Source organism: Bacillus rossius, chromosome 12, assembly GCF_032445375.1.
Source record: "Bacillus rossius redtenbacheri isolate Brsri chromosome 12, Brsri_v3, whole genome shotgun sequence".
Taxonomy (NCBI): domain Eukaryota; kingdom Metazoa; phylum Arthropoda; class Insecta; order Phasmatodea; family Bacillidae; genus Bacillus; species Bacillus rossius.
This window is the reverse complement of record NC_086339.1, coordinates 16,006,634-16,021,258: the sequence shown is the minus strand read 5'-3', so window position 1 is coordinate 16,021,258 and position 14,625 is coordinate 16,006,634. Positions and strand designations below refer to the sequence as shown.

General features: G+C 36.6%; 1 protein-coding gene across 4 annotated transcripts in view; it reads right to left on the bottom strand.

The window, feature by feature from the left end:
• The window catches only part of LOC134537602 (hippocampus abundant transcript 1 protein), a 73,236-nt gene that overhangs the window by 19,753 nt on the left and 38,858 nt on the right, over nucleotides 1-14,625 (bottom strand). For all 4 annotated transcript variants that reach the window (XM_063378199.1, XM_063378200.1, XM_063378201.1 and 1 more), the window contains 8 exons: nucleotides 13,374-13,436; nucleotides 10,342-10,469; nucleotides 8,749-8,863; nucleotides 7,483-7,701; nucleotides 6,154-6,267; nucleotides 5,107-5,288; nucleotides 3,178-3,275; nucleotides 1,753-1,937 (listed from right to left, as the gene is read on the bottom strand). In XM_063378199.1, coding sequence (XP_063234269.1) covers nucleotides 1,753-1,937; nucleotides 3,178-3,275; nucleotides 5,107-5,288; nucleotides 6,154-6,267; nucleotides 7,483-7,701; nucleotides 8,749-8,863; nucleotides 10,342-10,469; nucleotides 13,374-13,436 — 1,104 coding nt within the window. The remainder of the gene's footprint in view (nucleotides 1-1,752; nucleotides 1,938-3,177; nucleotides 3,276-5,106; nucleotides 5,289-6,153; nucleotides 6,268-7,482; nucleotides 7,702-8,748; nucleotides 8,864-10,341; nucleotides 10,470-13,373; nucleotides 13,437-14,625) is intronic.

The window sequence follows — 14,625 nt, the reverse complement described above, 5'->3', positions numbered from 1 at the left end:
TCACCCAGCATAAAAAAAAAAAGGCTGCGCCACTTATTCCCCATGTAGGTAACACACTGGCTGCCGTCTGTCTCCCCCGCATTTATCTTTCTTCTAACATTCCACGTCTCACCTCTCGCGCGAGCAATAACGAAGGGACCACTCATTGGGCCGTTTTATGCTTTGTTTGGTGACAGCAGCTTGATTTTATTTGGTATATTCCTTTTCATAGGACCCTTGCTATTAAAATACATTTATATTTAAGTTTGAAAGCTTGTAAATTCCTTGCCAGAGATGACTGAACTCAAACTTGGTGTGAAAAGTGACATATTTTGACCCCTCCCTCACCGCTTTAGTACACCATTCATAATAGCCCAATTTTACGGGAGAAGGGAGGGTGAAATGAACATTTTCTCACTGAAGGTTTTCAAAGGAAGCGAAGTTGGGGTGTTATAAGGGAGGACACTAGATGGTTTGTGTGTCTGGGAGGGATGAGCTAGCCTTGAAGAATGTGAACGAGGGAGGGGAGGGGTGAGCTTATGCGTCATGAAGCTGCTGCCGCCAGCCAGCCGGGCGAGCTTCGTGTGCGCCCACTCGCGTTGCAGAACCTACAGCTGCCACATTTTTAAAGGAAATGTCCCATTATTATTTTTGTTATCCTTACATGAAAATTATTGGAAGTATTAAAGCCGACTCAAAAATACGCTGTTTGTTAAAATTAACAGATTTTAATGATCTTTCATTTCGTTTTTTTTTTTTTTAATTTTTTATGATTTTCAAATTTTGGTCAAAATGTCCAATTTTTAACGGTTCCTGAGAATGTATTCGTAAAATCACTGCTTCGTTAAATCCGGGGTTCGTGACATCGGGGTTCTAGTGTATTTAACTATGGCAAGCAGAAAACGTACATGTAAACTAACCAGCAAAAATAAACTGTCTTTTGACATATTTTCTTTAGAGGTGGCCTGTAGGGCGAGGGACCTGTCATGAAGGTTGAAGTGGGTTTAAAGCAAAGCCGTCTAGCATTGTGAGTGACAGCATCCTGCCATTGTACAGCTAGTTTCTTAGCAAGTAAAGGTTTGTGATGGTGGCGGGGGGTTGGTTTGAAATCAACTGAAAATTTCGGAAAACATCTATTACGACCCCCCCTCTATTACGACCCTATTCCTGGGAAACGTGAGGGGTCGTTTCAGAGAGGTTCGACTGTAGTTAGAATAGTCCCAGAGTTTTTTTCTAGAAATTTGGTAAGAGATTTATTCTAAACAGCAAATACTTATTAGTTATTGTCTGAATATAAGTGACAAGAGACTTATACGAGGGCGTGGCTAACGCGGGTTGATACGGTATCACATAAACAGTTATTAATTTAATAATAAAATCTTTCACATACATTTCACGAGAGCGGAAGTTATACAATTAATTTAAAATTATTGGCCAAAAAATAATAATAATAGAAGCAAATAATTGAGTCGTGTATTTCCAAAACTGGCCATCTCCCTCAGAACAGTTTTGCGAGAAATCGAGGAAAACTGTTTACTCAATTCTACGATGTGGCATTCAAGACGGTTTATTAAATGAATATGGCCGCTTTTGAAATTAACTGCTCCTTATTCACTGTGGGTAACCACGGAATTTGATTTTCTAGAACAAAACCATTTTTTTTTTTGTGGAGATGGCCGGTTTTGGAAATGCACGACTCAATTTAGGATTCTACGCCATTAAAGACAAATTCGTAAAGAATTGAAAAAAAAAATTCTGTCCGCCGAGACTCACGGGCTGCATGGACTCGAAGATGTGGCTGGCGGTGCCGTTGTCGACGATGTGCGGCCTGGCCTCCGGCAGCTTCGAGTGGTCCTCGTTGAGGTCCACGTGGAACAGGTAGAAGATGACCCCGAACATGGCCGGCCCCAGGCCGTTGCAGAGGCCCCTCATTCCCGTCACCATCCCCTGCACCAGGCCTGCGCCACGCACGACACCTCACGCACTGTCCTCGGAGGCGAGGTTAGTGCTCTCAACCCCCAACACCCCGGCACGGCTCGGATTTATTAGCAGGGCTACCGAGACGCACCACGAGCCCGGGGGGAAATGATTTTATAGGGGCCTCCTCCCCGTTATTTAATGTAGAACTTTACAAACCGCACAATTTGAAAAAAAAAAAAAAAAAAAAAAAAAAATCAAGAATAAATCGCACTGTCAAAGTAATAGAGCCGTATCTCAAAGAATGCGAAATTGAGTTAAGATCGCCAATGGAAACAACATCTGCCAATCTTACCAATGTAATAAGGCCATACCTGAATTTTGAAAAATAACGGTCAAAACACGATGTTGCGATGGACGCAAGTCTGAAATTTAACCATGTTATTGCAATAATATAGCCTCTTGTTTAATTGTGTTAAAAGTTTCTACTTTTGACATGTGGCCGTATTACTTTGACAGTACGAAATGTTACCATGGCCGTAACTGTAATTGTGATCTGCATGTATCACATTAACTTGTAGAACTACACTGGCAAAAGACATTGACATTTTTTTTAACCTAAAACCATTGTAAACACAAGCATTGAAAAATTTTGAAACTTGATCAGGGCCTCTGGTGACTCCGTCACGCTCAACAGCCTTGTTTATGAGGCACCGGTTGGTACCTCGAGTGGTTTGGAGTCCACTACACTCATGTGCGTAACTGTGCTATGCAAAATCTTATCAAACAAACCACATATAGTAGGATGCTGTTATAATATTACTGCTTAAATTTTTTCTTACTTATAACTTCATAATTTTTTAGGCCCAACAATTTCCCCATACAGACAATATACTTACATCCTGTGTATAGCATTTTACAAATTATGTATTTTCTGCTTATGGTGTTTGCTCTATACCCTTGAAAGTCAATAAATATAGAAAACATTTTTTTTTTAGAAAATTGACATTACAACCTACAAGTTGAACGATTTTAATTAACACTTAACATACTTTTTTGATTACAATCAATGTTATACCACAGATAGAATTGTATGCAAAAACAAAATGGTAGCACTGACTAACGCTGTGTTTTCGATATATCAACAGTACACACGTTCAGAGTTGCTTGTCTTAAATGATTTAATTACACAGCAAAATTTTGGGGGAAATATTTTTTCAACGTTCACATATTGACGACGACATGCAGCTGTGATGTAGGACAAAAGAAAGTGACAATCACCTTGCTTGTCAGCGTCAGAGTGCATGGAGACAAAAGCACTGATTGCCGGATACGTGATGCTCGAGACAGACGCCAACACGCCAGCAGCCCACATCATCCTGACGGACAACAAAAACATAAATAACTCTCTACTCCTGGCGAGTTATGAAATACAGTCATTATATACGCAATACAAAATAACCTCTTACCAATTTTTAACTCTCCTGCATTTTACAATACTTTTCTGTGGTTTAGCACACCATCAAGTGCACAAAATTCCCTGTTCCTGCACTCTGATAAAGTAAATGTTATATTTAAGAATAAATTTATAAAACTGTGATTTTCAAGAAAAAGTATTTGCAAAGATTTGATAAGCTTTTTGACACTGATGATTATAATTATTTTAACAACCAACCAAGTATAAGAAATATTCTCTGAAGTTCCTATTACAAATCATTTGTCACGGTGTGTACTGGATTGTAAAAATTAAATTTAGTGGCTTTTTCCCGATTTTTTTTTGTGAATTCCATAGTAAAAATATTATCCAAATTGTTATTGGTGGTGGTTGGTTACAGATTAACATTTCTCTCAAAATCAAAAATAGGGCAAGTCTATCAGAACGTGGAAGTGATGTACTGATGTGTTAATACTTTTGTAATACTAAGTAAAAGAAAAATAACATAGGAGATTATAAAAATGAAATTTGATCCACTAAAATGCATACCAAATTAAATGTACCATGCAATTGCGATATTTCTCTTTTAGACAAACGGAGTGTAAGACATCGCAACAGGTTAGAAAAAGAGTTTGAGCTTTCAAATTGATTAATTCGTACTTTTGTAAATTGGAAGTTTATTAGACCTATATTAAACATGCCTAAAATTGTATAATAATAATAATAATAATAATAATAATAATAATAATAATTCCCATTAGCTATGAAAACTAATTTTTTTTTTTAAATATATGAAAATCTAGAATATTTAATAGTAATTTACACATAGGTATATGTTTGTTTCCAGACACATGTTTGGCAACTTCAACAAACGGTTGTGACAACCCATTTTACGTTGAATATCTTTCATTAATTAACACATCCTCATATTTACGAGAAAGTCGTGTGTACTCGGGGCCAACGTTTGAAAAATATTTTCAAGCATTCATCAAAAAAACATAAATTTTTTCGTTAATTGTTTTGTGACCCAGTAGACAAACTGTATTACATAAGCAACCATGTGTAAACTACACCAGTCTACAACAAACCTATATTAGCCCAAAACTCATAAGTAATGAGGTTTAAATACTTTAACTGTGTTTTTACTTTGAGATTCAACTGCATAATGTAAGCTTCGCTTTGAATTCGCTTGGCATTCAAAGTGTGACATTCCACCTTTATAAAAACATTGGTTGTCTGTAAAGTCAGTTTACGGACGATAGTTTAACGTGACGTCATAACAAAACATTGATGAAATGATTGCATACTTTTATGAATAAAATTGAATCATTTTTATTGAATTATCACTATTTTGTATGGATATAAGGAAGGAGCGAAATTAAATCTACAATTTAATTGATAAATTTACTTTTATTTGCACTCATTAATTCAAATATGTTTATTACTTTAATGAAGAGATTATTTTAACTATAACTTTTATACAAGTTTGCTATTTAACTTCTTCCTATCTGTGTTATTCTGTTAAGGATAGGACGATGATAGGAAAAGTAGGAAACGAGTGGGAGTGTTTCAAGTTTAATGTGCCTCAAAAAAGTCAAATCGATGGTTGTTCCAATCGAGTGGAAGAGAGATAGATGCGGCGCAAGCGTACAATGAGCGTAACGGGACACAGCATAACGGGACAAAGTGCGTGCAGCCGGCGTTCATCAATTTATTAGACGTTGTCACGTCAAAAATAAATTCCATAACGGTGGAAAGTGATGACCAGCACTCACCACGTCTGTGAACCGAAGCCGTACCACATCAACTGCAGCAACTCGAACACCAGCCCCACCATGATGGTGTGCTTGCTGCCGAGAGAGCGCATCAGGAACCCTAGAACGATCTGCGCGCCCACAGACAGGATCCCAACTGTGGCGATGAACACTGCCACCATCACCACACTGAAACCCATCACCTGCAAAAACCAACATTAGCTTAAGTCGAGTCTCATTCTGCCATACACGAAGGACCGTTTAAAAAAACATGCACTTAGTGATTTCTGATAACACAAACATTTTTAGAAATGCATTAAGTCGTGCTAAGTGACGGTTTGGTGTGTACAGAAAAGTCTTGCAAATGCACGGCTCTGAATGCCTATAAGAACAGCTTGGTTTTCCCACTCATATAGTACACTTTAATATAATTGAACTGATGCCACAAATGTAAATACAATACACGCATCCCTAAATAATTATTCACGTAGCTGTAAGCATTAAGCTTTATGCAAGTTAAATAAAACAATCAGTTATATAACTTACAACATTTTTTTATCCAAACAACACTGACATTTAGCACACTAATTCACTCAAAGTCTTCAGACAAATATAGATGCCCAACAGCTAAAGCCCAAAGATAAACAAAAAATGAAACTACGCTATGATTGGCTAGTAGCAACCATTGGAGAAGTATGACACAGATGATTTTTTTTAACCTTGATATCCTGTCGCTGATACGATACCTAAATTTAACAAATTAAATTTAACAATGTAAAATTGCCGGAAAACCAGTAAAATATCAGATACGGCCGTATAATCACTCAATAAAAAATTCTAAGCATATTTTATGGGTAAATTGTACAAGTTGGCAAGCATGCATCACCCTTTCCTACCATCAAGAGGCATTCGCGAATAATACAAATATATCTAACCTTTAATTGTAAACTGGCATTAATGGCCTCAATACAATAACACACCCACAGAGCTAGCCACAAGTAAGTTAACTTAAAACAATCGTACTGGTATTCTAAATGAAAGAGAAAGTGACTATGTAAAAGAACCTACCAACTTGAGATACACAAAAATGCAGGAATACTGGCCGGCTTCAGGCAAGTAGGACAGAAACACGGTCACACACAGCATGAGGATGGTGTGGTCTTTGCCGACTTTCCGCAGAGCCTGCCAAAACACGATTTGGAAGATCGTTAGTAAACATTGCTCCTCAACAAATATACAAACAATATCAAGATTTTACATTTTATATTTGAAATTTAAAAAACATTCTGCCAAAATAATTAAATATTTAAATTTATCGAAATGTATTTATTAAATGAAATAATTTTTAATTAGCATTTCTAGGGCATATTTAGTTCCAAAATAAAAATTAATTGGCCAGCAACTGTGTTAACAAACTAAGCATCAAAATCAGTAATAAAAAAAGAGATAATGTTAATGAAAGGTGCATAATCAAGGAGGAAATAAAACTTTTGAGTCAGATTGGCCTGGCTGAAGATGACCTAACAACGTTACAGTACAAATCTCCTTACATGTGAGCACTGCAGCAAAAGAATAAAATTCTGAATTTTGAGTTAAATTTTCTTCACATGAACTGAGGATGAATTAACGTTCAGAGAAAAAAAGATCTAAAGATTTTTGAAATTTATTCTTTGCAAAAAAAAAAAAAAATCTGAAAACAATTCTAATACACTGTTTGAGAAAGTATTACACAGAAACCGTTACAATTATTTTCATTGTCAGAACCAAGAAATCTTTGCCCAGTGGCAAAATAATCGATGACATAATGTTGCTAATAAATGATTATCAAACCAATGTCCAACGGTTAAAAATTTTTTTAACTGGAAACGACCAGGGCCCTAGGTGCGTGGAAATAATTGCTGCAGGAACGCCTATAGTAATAAATATACACACACACACACACACACACAGAGACAGAGAGACAGACAGAGAGAGAGAGAGAGAGAGAGAGAGAGACAGACAGACAGACAGACAGACAGACAGACAGACAGACAGACAGACAGACAGACAGACAGACAGACAGACAGACAGACAGACAGACAGACAGACAGACAGACAGACAGAGTGAGAGAGAGAGACAGACAGACAGACAGACAGAGAGAGAGAGAGAGAGAGAGAGAGAGAGAGAGAGAGAGAGAGACAGACAGACAGACAGAGACAGAGACAGACAGAGAGAGAGAGAGAGAGAGAGAGAGACGGACGGACGGACAGAGGGAGGGAGGGAGGGAGGGAGGGAGGGAGGGAGAGAGAGAGAGAGAGAGAGAGAGAGAGAGAGAGAGAGAGAGTTAAAACTGCTTCAAAAAGTTTTAATTTTTAATTGCTGCCTGGTCGGGACGAAACGGGCACGTGGGGACTCACGGCGAAGGGGTCGGCCTGCTCCCACGATATGGGGGCTCCCCACGAGGACGGACGGACTTTCTCCGGCAGGGACTCGGGGACCGCCACCAGGATGAAGAACACGTCCAGGATGGCGATGGCGGTCGCCAGGGCCACCACCAGGTTCTCGCTGTACACGTCCATCATGTAGGCCCCCAGCGCCGGGCTGATCACCATGCTGGCCGCGAACGTGGCGGAGACCTGCGGCCGGCGGAACAGGCAACTGCACTCCCCGGCGCCGCCAACTTCCGTCAGCAATCACATTCACGCAGTCGCGTATAGGCCGACATGATATATATACATATATTTTTTTAATTTTGACACCATATATATATATTCACTGCAACTATTCTCCACTAATGTTTGATACATGCAATCGATAAATTTTGACGAGAGCCGACGATTGAAACACAAACGAATGTCGCAGCTTTTCCGAGTCAAAAGTTATACTAAATGTATAACTTGACCTCAAAATGGTGGCGCTTCCCCCTCCACCGCGCGCGATGCGTCACAGTCCTCACTTAGCGTAACGAATTCTATGGTCCTTGATGATGTAATTAAATTTTGGATAGGGATGATAAATATGTAACTGCGACACCGAACCGTATTCCCCGATTTTGTTATCATTTGTTTTTTGAACTGCCTTCCACTATGGAAGCAATTTTAAAGACGTACTCACGTCAAAAAAAAAGTATACACAAAATATTAGACTATATAAAATAATTAACAAACACTCCTAACATAAGATCTGACATCGTTGGGGGTATAGCCCCCACAGAACCCGATATGTCACCACCCCTTACCCACTTATATCCTCGTGGCACTAAGAACCTCCCGCCAGTGACTTGTGTGTGATAAGTTTGGAATAGTGCACCACTAATTCCACAAACTACTGCAAGAGGGTGCAGTAGAGGCAGTGCCTTGTTCCCTTATTAATCATTAATTAATATTGTAAACTTACTTTCTTTTATCCCCAAGTGTATATGTTATTTTCAGAGCCCAGTGTTTATTTTATTTTAAGTTATACTTTTATAGAAACAGGCCTGAAATGCCAACTTGACATTTTCACATTTACGCTGGATAAGAGAGACTCTATTGTAACACTGAAAACATTTAACATGCTCAGACAAAATAATAATTGTTATACAGTTTGCAAGTAGATGTGTAACAAATGGAGTAATTGTTCATGACTGCTATCAATGCACTGATTCATACTTTCTCCGATCACGTACGAAGAAGAGCACTCACCAAGCCGTACGCAAGACTGCGCTCGTGCTCTTCCGTCACATCCGCGACGTACGCGAAGACCACGGAAAACGTGACGGCAAACACGCCGGAGATGCTGATCATGGCAAAGAACCACCTGTCGCACAGAGAAGCCAACATAATGCACAACAGAGACAGCTGCCGTAGACACACTGCCCTTGCATCACATCATGCTAAAAAAAAAACTATGAAAGGATATTTTATATAGATTCTCTCAGTTGAAACACTTCATGACTGAACTTCTAGCATGATGCACTAAACATATTCTCAGACAAAAAAAAGTTGAGGTTTCCAATCATTAGCTTAAAAATTCACCATATTTTTAAACTTATAATTTCTGCTTATCCATGCCAGCAGTTATAACACATTCTATAAACTAAAATCTTTTCAAGCGTTAAAATTAAATAAATATTTAAATAAAATGGTCCATCAATGAAAACATTTAAATATTTTCATGTGAGCTTTAGGTGTTGGTTAACAAATCAATGCTAACTACCCACTCCCAATGTGAACAGTATGGAATGGGGCAAGTATACATTCAGGAACTGCAAATGTATTCCCCCGGAGTGGGGATGGAAAACTACTTTGGGAGAAAACCCCCCCACAATGCAGACAGCCAGTATCTAACCCATTACCTCCAGAACATCAGTAGGATGGTTGCCATTTAAATACAAAAATTACTTTTGTTTCCTCAAAACTTCCAAAAAACTAAATTATATGAGGGTGGAACTGCATTGGTGATTAGTTTATTTTTAAGACCAACAATATATTATGTTCTTTAAATGATTCACTTAAGCGGAATTTTGATTTAATACAGTTTCTTGGACAAACGCCATTTCAGTTTTAAACTGTTTATCATGGAAAAAATTCAAGAACGTAGATTAAGAAAGAAAAATGAAAACATAAAACCCACAGGGAACAAACCTAAAAATAAGCTAATGTCAAACAGATAAACCAAATTGTTTTGTCATATCAAACCTACTGTATTTGTCAGTGCTGTGTCATTGTGTTGTCTATTAAATCTGTTTCTTTTCATCGTTGTGGTCGTATATTTGCTGCGTTGTCCAGGTTTTGTTTTCTGCCTGCATTTACTGTTATTGTTAGAACCGTCTCATCATCATTAGCCCACTGTGTTTGTCTGTGCTGTAATATTTTTCATGACTAAATTCCTTCCATGGAATTCTTGTGCTGTCATATATTTTAAGTTAGAATGTGTTCATCTGTGATGTCATTGTTGTGTTATCCATAATTTCATCTTTGGGTTTATCTGTTTGACATCAGCTGATTTAGGCTTGTTTCTGTGGGTTTATGTTTTCATTTTTATTTCTTAAATTGCGTTCTTGAATTTTTTTTATGCGACAGTGTAAAACTGCAATGGTGTATGTCCAAGAAATTGTATTAAACCGCAATTATTATAACCTTGTTCAAATTGTGCCATGGACACTTTAGAAGAAAACATAAACTTCAGGTGAGACTTTTGTGCTAACTCTACACTTCTGTGTCAGTTAACTCAGCGGCATTCAAGAAGCCACTACACACTAGAACACACAAAACCACACGAAACAGCAAACCCACCACGTGTTGATGGTCATGAGGGGGATCGGCGCACACGTGAAGAACACCGTGATGAGCAGGAAAAACTTGCGGCCCCACAGGTCGGAAAGTGCGCCGATAAGGGGCGCGCTGAGAAATGACAACAGCCCCTGCCAAAACAGGTGAGAAGTAGTAAGTTTGCTTGTTTCTGCTAACTGCAAAATTTTGCCATTTGTTCATGTACTTAGCAAGTTGAAATACACATGTTCCTGCAACTGAGGATAAAAAGGAAAAGCTGCCCATTAAAAATAAACATCATTATTGTTAACACACTCGTTGATGGGTTAAATATTCTGAGCAAATCTCCCATACACTGGCTCTGCATGCATATTAAATATTGCAGCCTTGTTTTATGCTAAATTTTATGCTACTACAAACAACCAACCAAAATATGTTATGCAACATTATTTTAATTTTTGTGTACCTATAATAAATTTTAAAATTTATTCTTTTTAAAAACTACATACATACAAAAATTAATTAATTCCCATTATAAAGTAATAAATTAGAAATACTCTGCCTCCAAATGTGTGATATAACAGGCTAATAATACATATTGAATTTCCAATATAAAAAACTAATGAGTTTCTTCCTTTACTACAACTTGAAACACAAAAAAAATTGAGATAAATTAATATGTAGAACACAAAAGGAAACAAAAAAAGAGGTAATTTTTGTACAGATTATGTGTTGACTTTAGATGCATTTATTTACATTTAATGAAATACTTAAAGCTTAATAAATGTACAACGCTTCATGTGTGTCAATTTTTGCAAGCAGTGGAATAGCAAAGCTTTTCTTTCAAGCAGATAATAAAACACAAGATCGAAATGTAAACTGTTTATGCAAACATGACCAAACTACCAGCTCGCATAAACATGCCGGTGAATTATGTAGCCTTGGTTTAGACACAAGATTCGCTGCTCAAAATAGCAGTGCTCGGGAGACAGAAATAACCAAAGCTGCCAGTCACATAAACACTCAGCAGCCGAGGCGATGGCCCGTGCCTTGGCACAGCCAATAGCCTGCATAAGCTGAAACCATATCAAATGCAGCAAGGGGGAGCACTATATGTGTGCCGGAGTCAAACACAAATTTGACCAGTAATTAAGAAACTGCAACCGGGTGTACGTACAAATCTGTAATACAATTTCCTTTTACCTGATCAAATTTTTAAATTCCCTTTTAAGTTTTCAAAATACTTTCCTATTTCGTAATTTTCTGGAAGAAATAAAAAAAAACCTCAACAATCCCTGTAGCTGGCCCAGTTCTCTCTCAAATCTCTTTTTTTTTATTCAAACAGAAACTTGCATATGCCATTTTATAGCGTGTTCAACTGTCAACTAAGCACTAAAACAACATTTGGGAGAGAAAAAAAAATACTTTTTTTACAGCCTGGGTGATGACAGATTGGAGCATGACATTTCCCTCAAATTAAAATCACTGTGGAATGTCCATGTCGTGTCCAGGAGTTCAAGTGGATTCCTTAACTTTCCCTGACCAGAATGAGAACAAACTGTACAAATATAATTATTTAATCAGAAAACACTACATGAAATCTAGATGCTTATAAAGTACAAATTATGTGGTATATATACTCGGGACAAAGGACCTGTCAAACAAACACATTTATCTAAAATAATAATAATAATATATAATTATTAGATATTGCAATAAGCAGAATTACTGCATAAGGATATTTTTTTCTGTGAATTACATGTACAAAAGCCAAAATAAAAAGGAAAATTTTTAAGCATCATCTCTACACAGTGTGACGTTTCAAATACAAAAAATTAGCACGTCTGAAGAATTTTTGTTTGCACGCCACTTAGCAGGTACAAAAAAAAAATGTACAGCCTTGAATGAGCTCACACCTCATTCAACAACCCATCTGTGTAAGCTACGAGTCAAGGCCAACATAACAAACTTTCTCAGTATCTTTTTACACTTGACTAGCCAAGAAGGACAAAATTATTAACAACTATAGTAAATTGGAGCTTAGAAGGAAAAAAAAAAGCATAAACTTTAAAGTTTTAACCATGAATATATCAGGTGTTCCAGCTAAATTCTTCAGTAAAAGAAAGTCACAGTAAAATAAATCTCTGTAGTACTTATGTATTCATTTTCCAATGTATATAGGTACATACTTACTATGCAAAATAAGCAATGCTATTCTGACCAAAATTTATTTAATATGTTTAAAAATTGAACACAAAATAAATAAAAATAAACTAAAAAACTAATAAATTTGAAATTTAAACAAAATTCTTGTATTAATTAAATAAAACCCACAGTAAAATGAATGGTAAAAAAATTGCCTAACTTTCTAATTAATGTTGAAGGTACTGTTGTCTTAAGCGTTTTTATGCACAAAACTCTTAACCTTTTACATCTATGTATTACCACATTGGTGTCTTTGCGAAAACCCCAGTAACAACGCTGTTACAAAATGCTGTATTTCTTAGCTTCTAGTTGTCATTGTTGACTATACTAATTAGAAAGTTAGGCATTTTTTACCATTCATTTAACTGTAGGTTTGGTTTAGTTCATGAAAGAATTTTGATTAAAATTTAAAATTTATTAGTGTTTTAATTTATTTATTTTTATTTTATAATCAATTTTTAAACATATAAAATTTATTTTGGTCAGAATAGTATTGCTTATTTTGAATGGTAAGTTTGTACATACATTATTAACATGAATACTTAAGAAAGTAATGCATTCTACAGATTTTCCCTGACTTTCCTGAATGTGGACACCTTGTTTAAACCATAATGGCTTGGGTTGGGACAGTGATTAGTGTTTCTGGCTGATGAGCCGAAGGATGCCCCGTTTGATTCCTAAACCTGGTCTGGGATTTTTATCTTGTGTGGGAAATTTCCTTCTCAGGTCAACGTCCATACTGCGGAAGGCAGGCCAGTACCCCCCCCCCCCCCCACCACCACCAATTGGCTTATGGTCTCCAACCAATCAATCATAGAGTAATTGAAATTACCTCACACAACCAGACCTACCTTTATGCCCATTATGAGGCCATTCATGAGGAATGTGTGGTCAGGAAAGGTGTCGTTCAGCACCTGCAGGAAACAAAACTTGAGGTAAGTACGTACATTACAAATCCTAAGATTTTTTTATTCAGCACATACAAGACCTTGACCTTAACAGATTATTAAAATTCAATATAATTTTAACAGGCATACCAAAGAAAAATTAATATAATACAATAGTGTTCAAATAAGTTGCACTGCTGACAACTTTCATGCACACCCATCAGTAATCATCTTCATCTTCATCATCAACTGCTTACAGTCTGTCCACACGTTTGACAAATTAAAAAACACGTTAAACAAAAGCTATGAAGTTTTTGCCAGGTACTAGACCCTACAAAATAATTATGACCACTTACTATACATAAGGTTAACATTCTTATGACAAGAGAAAAACGAGCAACATTCATAGTAAGAAATGCAGATTTTGAGACGTAATTAAGTTTCTCTGATTTCCTAATAAATACATACATACCACTCCGTAGTTCCGTAACTTGGATTTATCATTGTTTCAATTTTCATAAAGTAAAGAGAATAGTGCTCAAGTCAGAGCAAGAGGATTAGATACTTAATTCAGGGTACAGTAACTCGAGCTTGCCTCTGACTTTAAATTTTGTGTCCACCACCTGCATAGCCTCACCATGTGTCAAAGTACTGCTTAACTTTCTCTAATTTTATTCAAAGTTATGGATGTAAACAAATTCACACATGTTGACAAAGGTGCCCAATTTTAATTCACAAGTAATGAATCCTATCGAAAGAACCCTACTTTATTCATTTCCAGCATGTTGCAACATTTACTCCAGTCTGCTGTGAAGTAAAATTGATCACATTTAAATGAACCCAGTCTTAGTCCAGTTTTTTTTCTGCTGAACATCAAATTAGAATTGACACTGGCCAAGTGCATAATTTATTCCCAGCTTGTCAAGCACAAAAATATTGAATTTTGGTTTTTCAAGCACAGAATACGGACACATTAACTCCTACTCGAAAGTGCATAACACCATGAAATTCAAATTTCAGCAGCTGGTAATTCAAGCATTGAAATAAATGACTTAATTGAATCATGGTTTGTACCATTTTAAATAAATAAAAATTAAGGAATCTTTAAGATAACTTTGAAGGATTTTTTATCACTTAAGATATAAATGAATATGTTTAATTTTAGCTCATAGTTCACAGTGAGTAAAATTATTATATATTATACATTTTAAACTCA